Raw genomic sequence first — 22,362 nt, 5'->3', positions numbered from 1 at the left:
GGGATAAAAAAAGTGACCACAGTGGAATATTTTGGATTAGGAAAAATTTCCATTTCACATAAATAAAATACCCCTAAAATAAACAAACAATTTTAATAATAATAATCATGTAGTGATAATAGTAGTAAGAATAATAACCATACAGTAGTAGTAGTCATGTTAGTAATAACCATGATAAAAGTGGGTTATAAAAAATAAAATTTTGCCACATTTTGGGAGCTGTTTGTTTCCGAAAAAATCCAATGTGGCAACAATGGTGAACGAGTGTCCAAGTGAATGAATGGGTACCACTCGGTTCCGTGGGGTAAACGTGGGTTTGAGGTTTGATAGGGGTAAACCGTCCAGAAATCGAAGGAGAAGGATAAAATCCGCCCCGGGCAGGAATCGAATTCGCGGCCCAGCGCTTATTAAGCAGACGCGCTACCAACCAAGCTAACTAGGCTGGCAAAGTGAATTTTAATCTCGGTTTAAAAAAAAACTATTTTAATGGTAAAAATAATCTAGGCCGGGCCCAAAAGGACTTGTATAGTAGGAAGGGAATTTTTTTTCCTCATGCTGGGAATTTTTATATTTTTTTTTTCATCTGGCAACACTGCTTTATCCCGTTATCAGATATCAGATCAGCATCTCAGCTAGTAGGAAGGGAATTTTTTTTCCTCATGCTGGGAATTTTTATATTTTTTTTTTCATCTGGCAACACTGCTTTATCCCGTTATCAGATCAGCAATCAGGTTTGGCTTTCGGTTCGGCTGCGGTTTTCAACATCGTTTTCACACTTTTCATTCATCAATCAATTCTATCATCATTTTATTTTGTTTGCTCTATCAGTGTGCAGGGATAAATTAAAAGTTTAACGTGAAAATATGGCCAGAAGCTCAATCTGTGCTTTTAAATTAGCCGATAAGTTCTTCAAAGTTAATGTTGATAAAAACTTGGCATTTTATCTAACTTCTCGACACAGGTAAGAAAATTCAAAGTTTACTACCACTCATATTACAGCTGAAGAGACCTGTGGCTTGTCTCATGAATGATGTTACCCTCAGAAACAGGCCATACTATTAAATATTTGTAATCAAAATTTCAGTACCTACTCTACTTTCAGTCCAACTTTGTTGCTCGTTCTAGGAACATAGGGGCATCCTGAATGTATTGCTATGCTGCTGCTATAACTTGGTTGAGCATATACATATTTACCTATTGTCGGATTGAGCTTTGTGGTCCAAGAAAAACCTTGTTTCTTTTAGGATAAAGTTCCTTCCAACAGCGTGAGGTAGGGGTCATGCCAATCTCACGGACACAAAAAGCAAAACAAGCACTTCGGGTTGGAATCAAACCAGCATCCTAGTGCTTACAAGGAAGGTGTATGCTACCTTCCAAGCTAATTCTTAGACAATCATTTTGAACTCTTTTACTTTTTAAGGTGCATGTTAAATACCTACTGTTTTTGAGGTTTATCTAACTTCTCGACACAGGTAAGAAAATTCAAAGCTTACTACCACTCATATTACAGCTGAAGAGACCTGTGGCTTGTCTCATGAATGATGTTACCCTCAGAAACAGGCCATACCTACTATTAAATATTTGTAATCAAAATTTCAGTACTCTACTTTCGGTCCAACTTTGTTGCTCGTTCTAGGAACATAGGAGCATCTGAATGTATTGCTATGCTGCTGCTATAACTTGGTTGAGCCCACCCTACTCATGAATGATGTTACCCTCAGAAACAGGCCATACCTACTATTAAATATTATTAAATTTTGTAATCAAAATTTCAGTACTCTACTTTCGGTCCAACTTTGTTGTTCGTTCTAGGAACATGGGGGCATCTGAATGTATTGCTATGCTGCTGCTATAACTTGGTTGAGCATAAACATATTTACCTATTGTCGGATTGAGCTTTGTGGTCCAAGAAAAACCTTGTTTCTTTTAGGATAAAGTTCCTTCCAACACCGTGAGGTAGGGGTCATGCCAATCTCACGGACACAAAAAGCAAAACAAGCACTTTGGGTTGGAATCAAACCAGCATCCTAGTGCTTACAAGGAAGGTGTGTGCTATCTTCCAAGCTAATTCTTAGACCATAATTTTGAACTTTTTTACTTTGTAAGGTGCATGTTAAATACCTACTGTTTTTGAGACCATTTTGCTGGTGTATACATTAATTACCCTCACCTCACAAGCCCTGGGGATTTAAAGGCCCCTGTCTCTATTTTGGACCATGAATCCCCCCAATCAATTATTGAACCAAGGGGCCCTTAAAAAAAGTATATAGGTAGGCCAAAGTTTGATGTGATACTTATTTTGGACCATGAATCCCCCCAATCAATTATTGAACCAAGGGGCCCTTAAAAAAAGTATATAGGTAGGCCAAAGTTTGATGTGATATCCCAAGCCCTGGGGATTTAAAGGCCCCTGTCTCTATTTTGGACCATGAATCCCCCCAATCAATTATTGAACCAAGGGGCCCTTAAAAAAAAAGTATATAGGTAGGCCAAAGTTTGATGTGATATCCTTCCTTAGCTTAACAATAAACTATTTGAAACACTATTTTGGATTTAACCCAGTTAGAATTGCAATAAAAGTCAGGATAGGACTGGGTTTATCCAAAGTGTTTTCTTTCTTGTAGTTATCATTCTTCTCTGTGGTGGAATCAGTATAGGTATATAAATGTCCCCCCTAAACCGGATAAAATTGTGATCCAGATTCTACTCACATATGAATACAATCCTATGCTGATAGGATCATCCATGTTAAATTTCAACTCCCTTTACCTATTATTTTATCTTGTAAAAAAAGTCCTCAGCAGACTCTTTGATTTCTTGTCCCTGATAAACAAATCTGTACATCTGTGGAATGTATTAAAAAATGAGACACTACAGTACTGATGAAATCTCATTAATAAAAAAGTGATATTATACTATTCATTTTATTGCTTTTCACTTTTTTTGTGGACCTCTTATCAAACCTTGATTTGGGTTATGAATGTTATGATTGCTGATTTTGCCAGACAGTGACTTCATTGATTGATTCATTATTATTATTTATTTATTTTTGCAATTACTGAGTTATTATTGGTAGGTGGTGTTTAAAAAAGAAGAGGTGTTTCAATCACAGTTAACCTTATTTTACAGTGTGCCACCTTCAGATAATTTTGTATGATAAATTGATAACTTATATTTTGATAAGGAGCTTATTTAGGAGAATAATAAATCCCTTTCTTGAAGTTTTATTGTATCTTCCAAACTATTCAAAATCTGCTTAGCTTACCCTGGAAAAATTTACCCTTAGGTACCTAAAAAAATGCAAAAAAAAAGAAATATTTATTTATTTTTGCAATTACTGAGTTATTATTGGTAGGTGGTGTTTAAAAAAGAAGAGGTGTTTCAATCACAGTTAACCTTATTTCACAGTGTGCCACCTTCAGATAATTTTGTATGATAAATTGATAACTGATATTTTGATAAGGAGCTTATTTAAGAGAATAAATCCCTTTCTTGAAGTTTTATTGTACCTTCCTAACTATTCAAAATCTGCTTAGCTTTTACCCTGGAAAAATTTACCCTTAGGTACCTAAAAAAATGCAAAAAAAAGGAAAAAATCAAATTTACTTTACATACTTATGTTATGAATATTATTTACATAAATCTTCTTATGATTATGTAAAGGGTGTCCCAATAAGAACGAAAGATTTGAAAGGGTCATAACTTTGTTATGTGTTGTTTTATCTTGCCCAATCTTTGACAGATTGAATGAAATCAAAATTAGTCATCATTGAGTCTTAAACTGTTCAACAACGTGTTAGCATAATAAAATTGACACATTATCACTTTTGCGCGAGCATTTTCCTAGTCATAATTCTGTCATCAACGAGATACAGCCTGATTTCCTTGAATTTGTCATCAAAAATTTTGTCAAAAGGAAACAAATGTACCATCAAAGTCGAGGAAGTTATTTGTCTGATTATTGTTCCATACAAAATTTCAGAATGCTTACTTCTTAAATCATCTAAGAAGTCCATTTTATTCCACGGAGAATCATGCTTTATTATCCAATCAAATCTTGCGCTCTTATTGGGACACCCTTTATAATTTGTACGTATATAATGTTATTTTGACCGCTTTTGGACAGATTTCGACCGTTTTTTGGCGGTTTTCAGCTATATCGACAAAACGGTTAGAGATATTGTAAAAGTTAAGGTAAAAGAAGACTCAAATAAGCATCATTCAATAGGATAAGGAAAGTCGTGTGATGTTCACACCAGATTTTTTCCACAGAGAATCATGCTTTATAACCAATCAAATCTTGTTAAAATCAAATTTACTTTACATACTTATGTTATGAATATTATTTACATAAATCTTCTTATGATTATGTAAAGGGTGTCCCAATAAGAACGCAAGATTTGAAAGGGTCATAACTTTGTTATGTGTTGTTTTATTTTGCCCAATCTTTGACAGATTGAATGTAAACAAATCAAAATTAGTCATCATGGAGTCCAAAACTGTTCAACAACGTGTTAGCATAATAAAATTGACACATTATCACTTTTGCGCGAGCATTTTCCTAGTCATAATTCTGTCATTTTCCGTTTTTCTGATGAGAAATGGCCTCCGTGATCATGTAATTTTACCCCCCTAGACTATTTTTTTGTGAGGGCATCTAAAGTCAACAACAAACCCACAAGCTTTGAAGCATTGAAAGGTGAAATTGAAAGTTGCATCAACGAGATACAGCCTGATTTCCTCGAATTTGTCATCAAAAATTTTGTCAAAAAGAAACAAATGTACCATCAAAGTCAAGGAAGTTATTTGTCTGATTATTGTTCCATACAAAATTTCAGAATGTTTACTTCTTAAATCATCTAAGAAGCCTTATTTCACAGTGTGCCACCTTCAGATAATTTTGTATGATAAATTGATAACTGATATTTTGATAAGGAGCTTATTTAAGAGAATAATAAATCCCTTTTAATAATCTTGTTATAACAAATAAGTACCTACAATACTAGGTTCATTTGTTATTATCATGTACCTATTAATTCTATTATCATTCCAAAATTTTAATTGAACATTAATTTTAATTAATCCTGCCTAAATATTTTCCCCCCATTCAAGGTCCTATTAATTTACCTACTAGCATGGAATATTCCTTGTTCTGTGTGGAACAAACAAATATTGTGAAAATTTTAGATCAGGGGTTTCCAACTAGCGGCCCGCAGGCCCCATGTGGCCCGCAAAGCTTTTTTTGGACTTGAACAAACTTACCTAAATGTAAAAAATTAGGAGAACATTTTTTGAAAAATTGCGCCTGCGGTGTTCAAAATACCATCGGACTGCATTTCTGAAAAGTTGTTGGGGGGGGTCCTAAAATGCTCCCCAATGTACATACCTATGTGGCCCGCGAAGTACTTTCCAATGTAGCATGTGGCCCGCATACACATGGAAGTTGGAAACCCCTGATTTAGATCTATGTGTATATGTGATCTCTGGTGATCATATTATAGATTACAGGGTGGTTGAGTACACCATTTTATCAAACCTACATAGGCCCACGAAGTACTTTCCAATGTAGCATGTGGCCCGCATACACATGGAAGTTGGAAACCCCTGATTTAGATGTGTATATGTGATCTCTGATTATAGATTACAGGGTGGTTGAGTACACCATTTTATCAAACCTACATACATAGTTACCTAGAATTATCAGAAATCAAAATACAAAGCATGATATTCTTATGTTCAATATGTCTACTATGTGTGGTTGGTATCACAACAAGGTAGGTTTCTTTCCTCACTCCCTCCATTTTTCTTTCTTCCTCTTTTTCTCTTTCCCTCTCCCTTTTTCTCCCGTCTATAATTTATTTTTCATCTTCCATCTACATATCTGGTGAGTATGAAGGCCTTTGGTTTATGTCTTTGAGGGGACATAAAATAAAATATGTCAGCTTAGAATATGTTGTTCCATAATGCTAAGAAGATCCTGATTCGTGCCTTCTACTCCAGTCCTCCTATTCATGGAGCGAGAATTGTGCAGGAGATTCTGGGTGACCCCAAACTAAAGGCTCAGTGGTGAGTTAAGGGTTGTGAACTAATTTATCGTAATTGTCCCTGGGGATGTTGTGTAATCTGTATAAAGAACATATAGTTCTTTTTATTTCCTCACTACCTCTCTTGGCTTAGTTATCTGTGTAGGCTTGTTAAACTTTAGACCTCGTATTCAAAGCTCGTATTTATTATTATTACTTAGGCTTAACGTCTTTGTATAACTACTAAGGTCTTTAGTGACAGGGGTTTTATCATCCATTCGTCGACATGCTACCCACATTAACCTCACTAAAATTCAATTTTTAATTGCCGTTCTAATGAAAAAGTTTAAAGAGTTGTGACGTCAGATTTCACGTCAAAATGCGCAGAAACTCTTGCACACAAACAAACGAAGCGAGAGTCATGAATTATGACGTCATCGCCTACCGGAGCGTATGCCGTGACGTCAAACACGATTTACCGGTATTTTTGAAATCGATTTATCTCGGTATCTAGAAGTCGTAGAAGAAAAAAAATCAGTTGGTCCTCGTTTTTCCTAACACTGCTCTTTTATTGACTTATTTTTAGGTATAAGTGTGTTATCTTATTATTGTTATGAACGTCAGATGTGACGCTGTATTGGGTAGAAGATAACTTGGAAGATGTTGTCGAGACATGAGTAGTCCTGATTGTTAGAGCAGGTGCTTGTTACCCATAGTATGTTATCAGTTATCAGGCATAACTGTGAAGAAATTCTACGATTGTTTGAGCAGGTGCTTGTTACCCATAGTTTGTTATCAAGCATAACTGTGAAGAAATTCTATGATTGTTTGAGCAGGTGCTTGTTACCCATAGTTTGTTATCAAGCATAACTGTGAAGAAATTCTATCTCCACCTTGTTTACTCCGAGCTTATGGGCTTTGAATTTTCTTGGTAGTGGACTAGGTGTATAGGCCGAATCTGCCTAGTGAGTGGAGAGAGAGAGAGAGAGAGAGAGAGAGATCACTCCGCGGGCTGCGACTGGCACTTGAAATTCTACCTCCACCTTGTTTACTCCGAGCTCCTACTTATGGGCTTTGAATTTTCTTGGTAGTGGACCAGGTGTATAGGCCGAATCTGCCTAGTGAGTGGGGAGAGAGAGAGAGAGAGAGATCACTCCGCGGGCTGCGACTGGCACTAACAAAATGGACCAATCACGAATTTCGGCCATTATGCCAACTTGAAGTGCACATTCCGCGGTCATGCCCAAATGGTCCAGCCAAACAAACAGTCAACACTCAATGGTCTCAGCGAAGGGTTCAAATAGTAGATATCCTCTGTTTGTCAATTTTTTTCTCTAAATACGCCGACCCTATTTAAGTAGGAAAAGGCTAGGAAGAAGAAGAAGAAAATTATTATCTCATGGACCAATCACGAATTTCGGCCATTATGCCAACTTGAAGTGCACATTCCGCGGTCATGCCCAAATGGTCCAGCCAAACAAACAGTCGACACTCAATGGTCTCAGCGAAGGGTTCAAATAGATATCCTCTGTTTGTCAATTTTTTTCTCTAAATACGCCGATCCTATTTAAGTAGGAAAAGGCTAGGAAGAAGAAGAAGAAGAAGAAAATTATTATCTCTACTGCCCAAATGGTCCAGCCAAACAAACAGTCGACACTCAATGGTCTCAGCGAAGGGTTCAAATAGATATCCTCTGTTTGTCAATTTTTTTTTCTCTAAATACGCCGACCCTGTTTAAGTAGGAAAAGGCTAGGAAGAAGAAGAAAATTATTATCTCTAATTCCATCTTGTCTATTATACGCAATGTTACATTCCACCTGGTGTGTTGATCTGTCTTGTGTTACCCTCAGAAATATGATATACACGAATCCAAAATCCAAAGTCTCGTGAACTTTGGTGGGTGTGTCATATTAATTTTACTTACACAGTACACCTGTCAAATACTCATATGTGCCTCTATCAATCATATCCGTCTAAGAAATCGAAGTTTTCGTGGCTTGGCTCAAAGTCACCTCTCAGCTTCAAACAAGAAAAATGCTTAGCTCAAAATTATAGTTTAAGGATACAAAAAGTAAAAACAAATACCGTACGCTTTATTAGATTTAAGATGTCTTTATTTATGTTGTGATATTATTTTTGTTTCAAAAGATCTTTTCTTTTTCACTTTTATAAGAAATTATTGTTCCATTTTCAAACTATACAGTGTACCAAAAATTTCTGTAAGTTAGACCTCTTAGTTATCCTATCCATTTAGTTTGTTTATTTGTTACCACCGTGTAGGTACCTATGTATTTTCATCAAATGAAATTTCTGAACTTTACATTTTAATTTGTTAACTTTGAGTCAAAGTTGAAAATAAAGCTATATCTACTCATCTCTGATTGAGAAATTTCTACTTTGCATTTGAATTATTATTACTTGTGTTTTCAGAGTTATTAATATCAGATGGTATATTATATTTTAAGTTGCATTTTTTATGTATAAACAATAAACATAAATAAACATGGAGATTTTTGAAGTTGTACCTGTACATATAATTTTTATAAATGCGCCTTTACCAAACTTGTAAAAAGATCGTTCTTTCAAAATATACAGAGCATTCGAAAAGTCTTGAAACCCCTGAATATTTTTTGAATGGCTAAAGATGAGAAGCTGAAATTTGGGTTATGTTTTATCTTTTGAAATGCAACTTCTGAAGTAGCCATTAAATTCTTGGCGGAGCCAGGGTCGGCCCCAGGGGGGTCAACTTCAAAATCTTAAATGGAACCCCCTGATTGTGATACCTCAAATAAAAGGTCTTGAAAAACTTAGTACTTTGGCCTAGAAGAAAAAGAAAAATTCAGTTGGTCCTCATTTTTCCTGCTCTATGACTTTGAAACATCACCTAAGTAAGCGCAACTGATCTATTGTTTCAGTACATAAATGTTTTTTTTTTCTTCTTCTTCTTCTTCTTCTTCTTTCTTTCTTTTTTATCCTCCATTAGACAACAAGCTACTCAAAAGAAAAAAAAATCGAATTATTTTATTGAAAAGTTAGTCAATGACCAGCAGCAATATTACGAATGTACCTACATACATGCATGAGCGCATGAGCAATTCAATGAACATCACTCGTTCAAGCTTGAAGGAAAAAAAGTCATAGATTCGAATCTAGACTTCTGTCACTAATGCAAACGGTAAAGCTGTATTTTATTATGTGATTTTTATAGTCATACACAATTTCACTTTGGACTAGCAGCGGGTGTGGTGACGTCATTACGTCCAAACTAATCCAAAGAGAAATTTCGTATGATAACTAAAAAAAAAGTCACTGAAAAAAATACGGCTTAATATTACGTATAACAACTACTCAAAAGAAAAAAAAATCGAATTATTTTATTGAAAAGTTAGTCAATGACCAGCAGCGATATTACGAATGTACCTACAATACCTACATGCATGAGCAATTTAATGAACATCACTCGTTCAAGCTTGAAGGAAAAAAAGTCATAGATTCGAATCTAGACTTTCCATGTTCTAGTACCTGCTAGAAACTAGACCATGGGTGTAGGGATGCTACACTAAAATAATAAACAAGTACAAGGTACCTGCACTTAATTTATTTTTGTTTGTGTAATTTTCTGTTATCAGACAACACTGCTCTTTTATTGACTTATTTTTAGGTATAAGTGTGTTATCTTATTATTGTTATGAACGTCAGATGTGACGCTGTATTGGGTAAAAGATAACTTGGAAGATGTTGTCGAGACATGAGTAGTCCTGATTGTTTGAGCAGGTGCTTGTTACCCATAGTTTGTTATCAAGCATAACTGTGAAGAAATTCTATCTCCACCTTGTTTACTCCGAGCTCCTACTTATGGGCTTTGAATTTTCTTGGTAGTGGACCAGGTGTATAGGCCGAATCTGCCTAGTGAGTGGAGAGAGAGAGAGAGAGAGAGAGAGAGATCACTCCGCGGGCTGCGACTGGCACTTACAAAATGGACCAATCACGAATTTCGGCCATTATGCCAACTTGAAGTGCACATTCCGCGGTCATGCCCAAATGGTCCAGCCAAACAAACAGTCGACACTCAATGGTCTCAGCGAAGGGTTCAAATAGATATCCTCTGTTTGTCAATTTTTTTCTCTAAATACGCCGATCCTATTTAAGTAGGAAAAGGCTAGGAAGAAGAAGAAGAAGAAGAAAATTATTATCTCTACTTAATTCCATCTTGTCTATTTGTCAGTTCATCATGGTTTGCCGATGTTCCGATGGGCCCCCCGGACGCCATTCTAGGTGTCACCGAAGCCTTCAAGAAAGACACGAACGTGAACAAGATCAACCTGGGAGTCGGGGCGTACCGTGATGACCAAGGCAAACCCTACGTATTGCCCAGTGTGAAGCAAGCGGATGAGATAGTACTCAACAAGAACCTGGACAAGGAGTATGCACCGATCATAGGAGCGCCAGACTTTGGCAAGTTGGCCGCCCAGCTGGCGTATGGAGAGGATTGTCCTCAGCTCAAAGACAACCTAGTAAGTACCGGTCCTCAGCTTAGCTCCATACACAAAAAGCACAATCTGAGGCTTAGGTGTAGGGGCTAACAGTCCTAAACGATGGGTCAAGCTTCTACGAAGTCCCGGTAACTTGAACTTCATTTTACTTTTTCAAGAGGTTTGATAGAGGGAACTACAACTATCTACTGAGGCTTTTTATGGTCCAAAAAAAAAAAAAAAAAAAAAAAAAACTTTCAATATTTTAATTAGTAAACAGAAAAAGAAGGAAAATACATTCAGAAAAAAAAATTGCGAGAGTTTTGTTTAAACTTCCCGGACTGTCCAGCATGAAGGTTCCCACCCGACTCCCACCCTCGGCACCTAACTTTGGTAGCACAACCGAAAAGTCTAGAAAGAGGAGGAGCTTAAGTCAAAAGTTAGAGTGGGGGAATTTCTTTTGCGCATGCCTCAGAACTTGGAGCTTTCTAGACGATACTACTGAGCGTTTCACACGATGCCAAACTCGGTTGGTTCAAAGGCAGTAAGAGGGGTATATTTCCCCTATCGAACTTGTGCTACCAAATTTAGGTCCCGAGGGTGGGAACCTTCATGCTAGACAGTCTGGGAAACTTAAAAAAAAACCCTCGCAATTTTTTTTTTTTCTGAATTTTTTTCGTCTTCAAATTTTGTTCTATTCATTATTATTACTACTACTTTTTATTATTATTTTTTTTTTTCAACATTATTCAGCCAAATTTGAAGTTTCATTATTTCTTTATTACTTTTCTATTACATTTTTATTATTTCCAAGTCCAGTTTTTTTCTATTTTCAAAAATATTTTTTCGCGGGCAATCACAGGACAAAGAGCTAATTGAAATGTATTTATTATTTATTGTTGGGTACCTACAATAGTTTTCGGTTGACCTTTCACAATGACTTGTTTATCCTGCCCGAATAGGACTGAAAAGTCCCTTTACCCCAGCAGTCTAAACAAGGTCTCGTATATTTGATGGGTTCTTTCACAATGACTTGTTTATCCTGCCCGAATAGGACTGAAAAGTCCCTTTACCCCAGCAGTCTAAACAAGGTCTCGTATATTTGATGGGTTAAATAGAACAGCCGCGGAGACACTAGAGTACACAGAAAAAAGACGGTAGAACACTCTCAAACATATCAGTGTATGTACAAGGTTTGAAAATCGTCGAAAAACAGCAAATCCTAAATAACTCCGCCGCTGTTGAATATAGGGCCCGACCAAATAGGTTTTTCTGGTAGCTCTTTTCGTCCTGCATTAACCCTCAGGTGTTGTACAACAGTCGTTCGCGAGACACCCTGTATAGCGTCAAAAAAATGATGCGAATTATATTTCACTCTTCTTGTTTATCCTGCCCGAATAGGACTGAAAAGTCCCTTTACCCCAGCAGTCTAAACAAGGTCTCGTATATTTGATGGGTTAAATACATGGCGATAGAGTATACATCAGTGTCTTCGAGCACATTTGGAATAATGTCCATATCTCTACTCTCTCTACTAAAAGACCACGTGTGACGTTATTTTGGGATCAAACATTGACTTAAAGGCCAATGACATGGAAGTTTAACTTGATGAAAGCCATCAAGGTTAGGGGGAAAATCAATTTTTCAGCTCAAGCCTATACTACACCCTTTCACTCTTCTCGATTAATTCTCGGAAGAAATAATTAATTGAAAATGATTTCCTTCTCTATTTCAGAACATTCCGTCCAACTCGATCATTCTGTTGCACGCCTGCGCGCACAATCCCACCGGCGTGGATCCCAAGCCCGAGCAATGGAAGGAACTGGCGGCTGTTGTCAAGCAGAAGAAACTCTATCCCTTCTTCGACATGGCGTACCAAGGCTTTGCCTCGGGCAATACCACCCAGGATGCCTTTGCCGTGCGCTACTTCCTGAAGGAAGTTGGCCAGCTGTGTCTAGCACAGAGCTTTGCCAAGAATATGGGCCTTTACGGTATGTTTTCTTTTTTTTTTCTTTTTTTTAGAGAGATAGAGAGGGAGGAGGGAGGTTTGATGAGGGAACTTTAACGCTGGAGGTCCTAGCGTCTTGAAATCGGATAGGGAGAGAGCCGTTTTGAGAAATAATCATCTATCTAGGTTATTATGTAGATAAGAAGTGTCCCTGGTTTCCAGAAGGTACGGTTCGGCCGTTATTCTGGGCTAAAGTTCGACTATTTAAGGCTATACGGGCAAAAAGCTCAAAAGGCGTTCGCGCTTCTCAGGACTTAACCTTTAGCGGTTATTCTGGGCTAAAGTTCGACTATTTAAGGCTATACGGGCAAAAAGCTCAAAAGGCGTTCGCGCTTCTCAGGACTTAACCTTTAGCCTCAGAGAGCTTCGATAGTTTATGATGATCAAAAGTGTCCGCGAACCGGACCTCGAGAAATGTACGGTTCGGCCGCTATTTAAGGCCAAAACTTGGAAAAATATTTTCAGTTTATCCCATGACTGTTGTAAAACTCTAGAGCGTTTTAATTGCTTTTCTATGAGGATTAATAAACCTTTAAGAGGAGCTAGCAATGAGTAATAAAGGGTGCTATTTTCAATGTTGAGGATTTCGCAGACTATAATAACAGAACTCCTATCATTATTAGTTGAATTTAAAATAGTTTACCTTCTAAGCCTTATAGGAGTAGTTCTTTTATCAGTATTATGACATGTATCTATTCAGTTCATCAATTTCAATGTTGAGGATTTCGCAGACTATAATAACAGAACTCCTATCATTATTAGTTGAATTTAAAATAGTTTACCTTCTAAGCCTTATGGGAGTAGTTCTTTTATGAGTATTATGACATGTATCTATTCAGTTCATCAAATAAACTTATAAACCATTTTCTGCCTCTGCGTGGTTTCGAACCTTTGCCCTCTTTCTCACGAGATGTACACTTTCACCACTGTGTTAGGTAGGCACCATTATTAAAACTGTGCCTGAGAACAAATCGTAATTAGCAATCTAATTAATATGTCATACATCTAATAGTTTTAAATTTCAGCATCCTCTTCAGTACCATGCTAGATTATTGCTACAAATGTTTCCCCATCTTATCAATGAACTATAAACCTGCAAGTCCTTCAATTCAAAAAATGATTATAGGAGAGATGTGAGGACAAGAATGAACAAGAGGAGAGTTAGTATCGGGTACCCTAATAGATTCAGTCAGAAGACTAGCAGTCACTTCAATCCAGTTGGCCCCATGATGGGAAAACTTAATACTGAAGAACGGAGGACAACCTCACGTCTTTAAGGTCAGAAGAGGTATGGCAAAGGCTATGAACTCTATAGCGGACAGACGTACTGACTAATCCGTAAGGTGTAGTACGCTGGGAACACAAGCCATGCTGTAGTGTGCTGCGAGGACCACAAGGAAAATTAAAAGAAAAGCTTTGAAGTTTCACACTAGATTGGACTTGAAAAGTTGATCATGCAAAGAGTGCTCTTGTGTTTGGCGACGTTGGAGATTTTCGCGACCGCCGAAAAGTAAGTTGGAAATTGAACTCTTGTTATCAGTGTGAAAACTATGTGATTTTACAATGATGAAGAGAAAAGTTTAGATAAAGCTAGCCGAGATGCATGCTAAGTGCTCTTGTGTTTGGCGACGTTGGAGATTTTCGCGACCGCCGAAAAGTAAGTTGGAAATTGAACTCTTGTTTTCAGTGTGAAAACTTATGTGATTTTACAATGATGAAGAGAAAAGTTTAGATAAAGCTAGCCGAGATGCATGCTAGCTTTGGGAGATCGAATCGCCTCTCCCTTTTTCTCCCGTCTATAATTTATTTTTCATCTTCCATCTACATATCTGGTGAGTATGAAGGCCTTTGGTTTATGTCTTTGTGGGGACATAAAATAAAATATGTCAGCTTAGAATATGTTGTTCCATAATGCTAACAGTGTAACAAAGGACCTCTTTATTGCTATAATGGAAAGGGGAAGAGGGAAACATAAAACAAAACTACTCAAGAGGAAGCGTATTTATTATTATTACTTAGGCTTAACGTCTTTGTATAACTACTAAGGTCTTTAGTGACAGGGGTTTTATCATCCATTCGTCGACAAGCTACCCACATTCCCACATTAACCTCACCCAGTCTTATAGGGGCCGGGAAAAGCCAGCAGACGCGATTGTCGAAATTTTCACATATCTGGATATTTACTTAACGTTTGATTCAACCCTCGAACGTCCTGTGTGCTTTTGATGAAAGTTAAGTAAAAATATTCAATTTACAATTATTAAGTTCACAATCATTAGGCCTCTCTGAACCTTCTGTAAATATACAAGGTTAGCGAGACCCATTCTTCCTATTGAAACCAAAAGCCAGCAGACGCGATTGTCGAAATTTTCACATATCTGGATATTTACTTAACGTTTGATTAATTCCCTTCTATCTTTCTTTACTTTTAGGTTGACCGAAGTGAAAGGCATGGCAGACCGAATCATTTCCATGAGACAAAACGTTTGATTAATTCCCTTCTATCTTTCTTTACTTCTAGGTTGACCGAAGTGAAAGGCATGGCAGACCGAATCATTTCCATGAGACAATCTCTGAAGGACAACCTACAGAAGGAAGGCTCCAACAAACCCTGGAACCATATCACTGATCAGATTGGCATGTTCTGCTATACTGGACTCAATGCTACTCAGGTACGAAGAAAATTAATCCACGATAGATCACTGAAGTTAAGCAACGTCGAATGAGACACATTTATGCTTATTCAGGTGCTGGATCTGGTGATAGGTTTAGGTACGTCGTGTCACTGGTGTCTGCACATTTATGAACAGAATATTTTTCTCCAAACCAGTTTTAAAAAATAATAATCTCTTGTTTCTGTCTCTCGTGAATGGGTTTGATACAGGGAAACTAACAACGGAGGTCTCATCGCCCCGAAATCGAAGAGAGAAAGAGGATAGGAAAAAGCCAACCGTTTTGAAAACGTAGGGTCCCTATAGGATAAAGTTCCCTCTGGGCGGAAATCGAACCCGTGGTCTAGAGATTACAAGGTGTGCTACAAGGAGTGCTACTCTGCAAGCTAACTAAGATGGCCCATCCCATCTAAATCTGAAAGTTGATGGGTACCCTTTGTCACTAATGCAAACGGTAATCTCTTGTTTCTGTCTCTCGTGAATGGGTTTGATACAGGGAAACTAACAACGGAGGTCTCATCGCCCCGAAATCGAAGAGAGAAAGGGGATAGGAGAAAGCCAACCGTTTTGAAAACGTAGGGTCCCTATAGGATAAAGTTCCCTCTGGGCGGGAATCGAACCCGTGGTCTAGAGATTACAACGTAGGAGTGCTACTCTGCAAGCTAACTAAGGTGGCCCATCTAAATCTGAAAGTTGATGGGTACCCTTTGTCATTAATGCAAACGGTAAAGCTGTATTTTATTAAGTATGTGATTTTTATAGTCATACACAATTTCTCTTTGGACTAGCAGCGGGTGTGGTGGCGCCATTACGTCCAAACTAATCCAAAGAGAAATTTCGTATGATAACTAAAAAAAAGTCACTGAAAAAAAATACGGCTTAATATTACGTACCTATAACAAGATGATTTTTAAACATTTCTCTTATTTCATTTTTCATCCTCTCTGTTAGGTTGAGAAGTTGATCAAGGAGCACAGCGTATACTTGACCAAGGACGGCAGAATTTCCATGGCCGGAGTCACCTCCAAGAATGTGGGATACCTGGCCAAGGCTATCCATGCGGTCACTAAATAGTTCCGACACTCCATACCCTATCGGTCTGTGCCGCAAGTAAGTTTTCTCTGCCTCTTCTGCGTTAGGAAAAATCTTTACTTTAAATACATAAAGCGGATTCTGTTCACTCAATAAAAAAAAAATAAATAAAAAAAAAACTTATACATACATACATATGTTTGAGAAAAATACAGATTAAGAAAAAAGATGCTCTCCACAAGAATGAAGATTTCCAATTGAATGATAGTTTTGACTATGATGTGCAACTAGTCACAGGCTGGCAGCTACTTTATTTGTTCTTAATATTAAATAAAGGGCCACTGCCAAAAAAAAAAAAAAAAAAACTTATACATATGTTTGAGAAAAATACAAATTATACAAATTAAGAAAAAAGATGCCCTCCACAAGAATGAAGATTTCCAATTGAATGGTAGTTTTGACTATGATGTGCAACTAGTCACAGGCTGGCAGCTACTTTATTTGTTCTTAATATTAAATAAAGGGCCAAGGATGAGTTGAGCTTATACGAATCTACGATATTCCGTAACGAAGCACGAGCAACCTGCCAGTTTTTTCTACAAAAAATAAGGAGAAAGTAAACAGGAAACCAGGGCGAAGTTAATGCCCGTGGCATTCTCTGCCACTAAACCCCAACCTATTCGAAAAACCCCGTTTGAAACTATTGTCTTTTCTCCTTGTTTTTCAGATTCTCCTCACGCATTTTACACGCAATGTTACATTCCACCTGGTGTGTTGATCTGTCTTGTGTTACCCTCAGAAATATGATATACACGAATCCAAAATCCAAAGTCTCGTGAACTTTGGTGGGTGTGTCATATTAATTTTACTTACACAGTACACCTGTCTATGATATACACGAATCCAAAATCCAAAGTCTCGTGAACTTTGGTGGGTGTGTCATATTAATTTTACTTACACAGTACACCTGTCAAAATACTCATATGTGCCTCTATCAATCATATCCGTCTAAGAAATCGAAGTTTTCGTGGCTTGGCTCAAAGTCACCTCTCAGCTTCAAACAAGAAAAATGCTTAGCTCAAAATTATAGTTTAAGGATACAAAAAGTAAAAACAAATACCGTACGCTTTATTAGATTTAAGATGTCTTTATTTATGTTGTGATATTATTTTTGTTTCAAAAGATCTTTTCTTTTTCACTTTTATAAGAAATTATTGTTCCATTTTCAAACTATACAGTGTACCAAAAATTTCTGTAAGTTAGACCTCTTAGTTATCCTATCCAATTAGTTTGTTTATTTGTTACCACCGTGTAGGTACCTATGTATTTTCATCAAATGAAATTTCTGAACTTTACATTTTGATTTGTTAACTTTGAGTCAAAGTTCAGATGGTATATTATATTTTAACCTCCTCATTGCCAATGTCCACAATTGTGGACATCTCCTCTGTAGTTATAGAATACCAAGCAAATTTTGACAGATGTAGTGCCCAATGACCAATGTCCTCAATTGTGGACATGTAGTTTTGTAGTTGCTCAATACCAAGAAATTTTCCGAAATGAAACTTTGAAAAAAATTTGAATTTAAAAAATAGAGGTGTTTTAAAATAGGTTGGAACAATTTTTCTTAGGTACTTTTTTCTTCTTTCTAGTATAAAATCCCTCTGAAATGTGTCCTCGTTTGTGGACATCGGTAAACTATCCATGCAGTCATAATGAATACATCCTTTGATTTTGATTATTCTTGGGAACATTTTTCGACGTTGCTTAACTTCAGTGATCTATCGTGGATTAATTTTCTTCGTACCTGAGTAGCATTGAGTCCAGTATAGCAGAACATGCCAATCTGATCAGTGATATGGTTCCAGGGTTTGTTGGAGCCTTCCTTCTGCAGATTATCCTTCAGAGACTGTCTCATGGAAATGATTCGGTCTGCCATGCCTTTCACTTCGGTCAACCTAGAAGTAAAGAAAGATAGAAGGCAATTAATCAAACGTTAAGTAAATATCCAGATATGTGAAAATTTCGACAATCGCGTCTGCTGGCTTTTCCCGGCCCTATAAGACTGGGTGAGGTTAATGTGGGTAGCTTGTCGACGAATGGATGGTAAAACCCCTGTCACTAAAGACCTTAGTAGTTATACAAAGACGTTAAGCCTAAATAATAATAATAAATAAAACCTCACCAGCTTTGAATACGAGGTCTAAAGTTTAACAAGCCTACACAGATAACTAAGCCAAGAGGGGTAGTGAGGAAATAAAAAGAACTATATGTTTTTTATACAGATTACACAACATCCCCAGGGACAATTACGATAAATTAGTTCACAACCCTTAACTCACCACTGAGACTTTAGTTTGGGGTCACCCAGAATCTCCTGCACAATTCTCGCTCCATGAATAGGAGGACTGGAGTAGAAGGCACGAATCAGGATCTTCAGTTGAGACAGGATCCTGGCAGCCTCATCTTTATCTGCAGACACAATGGAGAATGCTCCCACTCTCTCACCTACGGGGAGACAAGTAAAATGTATTCCGTAATTTTTTTTTTGTCTGTTTTTATTATTAATAATAATAATAATTTTGAAAGCCTTTCACAATACAGAGATCTTTTCCAAGCTGAGAGATGAATAATTTATTATTACTAATGAAGCCAAGAGTTCAATAGACAGCCAAGAAAGCTTCCATGGTAACACACAAGGTCACGGGATCGATTCCCAGCTGAGCGGGGGTAGCTTTATCCTAAAATACATAATTTATCGAAACTCTATGCTAAGACTTTTGATCGTCATAAATTTTCGAAGCTCTCTGCAAAATTTGAGCGACCTGAGGCTAAAAGTAAAGTCCTGAGAAGCGCCAACTCCTTTTGAGCTTTTCTCCCGTATAGATGCTGAGACTTTTGATCATCATAAATTTTCGAAGCTCTCTGCAAAATTTGAGCGACCTGAGGCTAAAAGTAAAGTCCAGAGAAGCGCCAACTCCTTTTGAGCTTTTCCCCCGTATAGCCTTAAATAGTAGAACTTTAGCCCGGAATAACGACCGAAACGTACCTTCTGGAAACAGGTCCCAGGGACAATTTTTATCTCCCGTATAGCCTTAAATAGTAGAACTTTAGCCCGGAATAACGACCGAAACGTACCTTCTGGAAACAGGTCCCAGGGACAATTTTTATCCCCCGTATAGCCTTAAATAGTAGAACTTTAGCCCGGAATGACGGCCGAAACGTACCTTCTGGAAACAGGTCCCAGGGACAATTTTTATCTATATAATTTATCGAATCTCTGTGCTAAGTTTGGGCGACTTTGGCCGAAATCTAAAGGCCTGACAATTGCGAGTTCTTTTTGACCTTTTTCCAAGTTTTGACCTTAAATAGCGGCTGAACCGTACATTTCTCGAGGTCCGGTTCGCGGACACTTTTGATCATCATAAACTATCGAAGCTCTCTGCAAAATTTGAGCGATCTGAGGCTAAAGGTTAAGTCCTGAGAAGCGCGAACGCTTTTGAGCTTTTTGCCCGTATAGCCTTAAATAGTCGAACTTTAGCCCAGAATAACGGCCGAACCGTACCTTCTGGAAACCAGGGACACTTCTTATCTACATAACAACCTAAATAGATGATTATTTCTCAGAACGGCTCTCTCCCTATCCGATTTCAAGACGCTAGGACCTCCAGTGTTAAAGTTCCCTCATCAAACCTCCTCACCGAAGCCTTCAAGAAAGACACGAACGTGAACAAGATCAACCTGGGAGTCGGGGCGTACCGTGATGACCAAGGCAAACCCTACGTATTGCCCAGTGTGAAGCAAGCGGATGAGATAGTACTCAACAAGAACCTGGACAAGGAGTATGCACCGATCATAGGAGCGCCAGACTTTGGCAAGTTGGCCGCCCAGTTGGCGTATGGAGAGGATTGTCCTCAGCTCAAAGACAACCTAGTAAGTACCGGTCCTCAGCTTAGCTCCATACACAAAAAGCCCAATCTGAGGCTTAAGTGTAGGGGCTAACATCAGTCCTAAACGATGGGTCAAGCTTCTACGAAGTCCCGATAACTTGAACTTCATTTTACTTTTTCAAGAGGTTTGATAGAGGGAACTACAACTATCTACTGAGGCTTTTTATGGTCCCAAAAATCTTTCGGTCCTCAGCTTAGCTCCATACACAAAAAGCACAATCTGAGGCTTAGGTGTAGGGGCTAACAGTCCTAAACGATGGGTCAAGCTTCTACGAAGTCCCGGTAACTTGAACTTCATTTTACTTTTTCAAGAGGTTTGATAGAGGGAACTACAACTATCTACTGAGGCTTTTTATGGTCCCAAAAATCTTAGAAGTTAGGTACAATAGTAACTTGGGAGGAACAGTATGTATTTATGTTACCTATTATTCTGAATTAAAAATTAAAATAATTAAAAATAAAAACGAGCCATTCGCCTCGGGCGAAAATCGAAACTGACTTCTGAATGGGTAATTTAGTATGCTAAACCAGGCACGCACATTATATTCCAAGTATTTACATTCCTCGTTCTCGTTTTCAGATCTCCATCGTGCAAGGTATTTCAGGCACCGGATCTCTCAGGGTAAATTTGTTAACTTTGAGTCAAAGTTCAGATGGTATATTATATTTTAATATCAGATGGTATATTATATTTTAAGTTGCATTTTTTATGTATAAACAATAAACATAAATAAACATGGAGATTTTTGAAGTTGTACCTGTACATATAATTTTTATAAATGCGCCTTTACCAAACTTGTAAAAAGATCGTTCGTTCTTTCAAAATATACAGAGCATTCGAAAAGTCTTGGAACCCCTGAATATATTTTGAATGGCTAAAGATGAGAAGCTGAAATTTGGGTTATGTTTTATCTTTTAAAAGGCAACTTCTGAAGTAGCCATTAAATTCTTGGCGGAGCCAGGGTCGGCCCCAGGGGGGTCAACTTCAAAATCTTAAGTGGAACCCCCTAATTGTGATACCTCAAATAAAAGGTCTTAAAAAACTTAGTACTTTGATACAAGTTTGAGCTCGATCCAACAAGCAGGGCCGGAGTTATGGCATATTCAATTTTTGATTTTGCCATGTTCTTCCGTCATTAGGTTAAGCACCCAAAATGGGAAATTAATTTTGATAGTGATTTGTGCTTCAAATGGGTCCCACTAATGATTCACTTAGAAATCTAGACCCAAAAATAGATATTTGAACCATCAATTTTCACCCAACCCAAATTTCAGCTTCTCATCTTTAGCCATTCAAAAAATATTCGGGGTTCCAAGACTTTTCGAACGCTCTGTATATTTTCAGTTTATCCCATGACTGTTGTAAAACTCTAGAGCGTTTTAATTGCTTTTCTATGAGGATTAATAAACCTTTAAGAGGAGCTAACAATGAGTAATAAAGGGTGCTATTGTCAATGTTGAGGATTTCGCAGACTATAATAACAGAACTCCTATCATTATTAGTTGAATTTAAAATAGTTTACCTTCTAAGCCTTATGCGTTTTATCGTCCCAAAAATCTTAGAAGTTTGGTACAATAGTAACTTGGGAGGAACAGTATGTATGTTATGTTACCTATTATTCTGAATTGAAAATTAGAATAATTAAAAATAAAAACGAGCCATTCGCCTCGGGCGGAAATCGAAACTGACTTCTGAATGGGTAATTTAGTATGCTAAACCAGGCACGTACATTATATTCCAAGTATTTTTAGCCGATAAGTTCTTCAAAGTTAATGTTGATAAAAACTTGGCATTTTATCTAACTTCTCGACACAGGTAAGAAAATTCAAAGTTTACTACCAACAAGTATTTACATTCCTCGTTCTCGTTTTCAGATCTCCATCGTGCAAGGTATTTCAGGCACCGGATCTCTCAGGGTAGGGGCGGCATTCCAAGTATTTACATTCCTCGTTCTCGTTTTCAGATCTCCATCGTGCAAGGTATTTCAGGCACCGGATCTCTCAGGGTAGGGGCGGCATTCCTCAAGAATTTCTTCCCGGGAGAGAAGGTGATCTACGTTCCCACGCCGACCTGGGGTAACCACATCCCCATCTGTAAGCACACGGGCCTCGAAGTGAAATACTATCGCTACTACGACCCGACCACTTGCGGCTTTGATTTCAAAGGAGCTTTGGAAGATATCAACGTAAGTTTTTATACTCAAA

The 22,362-nt window shown here is 37.6% G+C and overlaps 1 protein-coding gene and 3 long non-coding RNA genes across 4 annotated transcripts in view; 3 read left to right on the top strand and 1 right to left on the bottom strand.

The window, feature by feature from the left end:
* Positions 1–723: 723 nt before the first annotated feature.
* LOC103520387 (aspartate aminotransferase, mitochondrial) overlaps positions 724–22,362 on the top strand; it is a 38,662-nt gene continuing 17,023 nt past the window's right edge. Inside the window, exons 1-3 of the mRNA XM_026831525.1 lie at positions 724–961; positions 10,249–10,537; positions 22,122–22,343. Of these exons, the coding sequence (XP_026687326.1) occupies positions 864–961; positions 10,249–10,537; positions 22,122–22,343 (609 nt within the window). The 5' untranslated portion in view covers positions 724–863. The remainder of the gene's footprint in view (positions 962–10,248; positions 10,538–22,121; positions 22,344–22,362) is intronic.
* On the top strand, positions 10,727–12,131 carry LOC113471998. The gene is made up of 2 exons (XR_003394489.1): positions 10,727–11,494; positions 11,934–12,131. It is a non-coding gene; the product is annotated as an uncharacterized LOC113471998 (long non-coding RNA).
* LOC113471995 lies at positions 16,936–17,959 on the bottom strand. Its single transcript, XR_003394486.1, has 2 exons — positions 17,175–17,959; positions 16,936–17,089 (listed from the first exon to the last, which is right to left on the bottom strand). It is a non-coding gene; the product is annotated as an uncharacterized LOC113471995 (long non-coding RNA).
* On the top strand, positions 20,001–20,770 carry LOC113471994. The gene is made up of 2 exons (XR_003394485.1): positions 20,001–20,140; positions 20,738–20,770. It is a non-coding gene; the product is annotated as an uncharacterized LOC113471994 (long non-coding RNA).

The sequence above is a fragment of the Diaphorina citri genome, unplaced genomic scaffold, assembly GCF_000475195.1.
Source record: "Diaphorina citri unplaced genomic scaffold, Diaci psyllid genome assembly version 1.1 scaffold3557, whole genome shotgun sequence".
Taxonomy (NCBI): domain Eukaryota; kingdom Metazoa; phylum Arthropoda; class Insecta; order Hemiptera; family Psyllidae; genus Diaphorina; species Diaphorina citri.
Note: the sequence above shows the minus strand (reverse complement) of the source record. Positions and strands in the feature narration are given on the sequence as shown.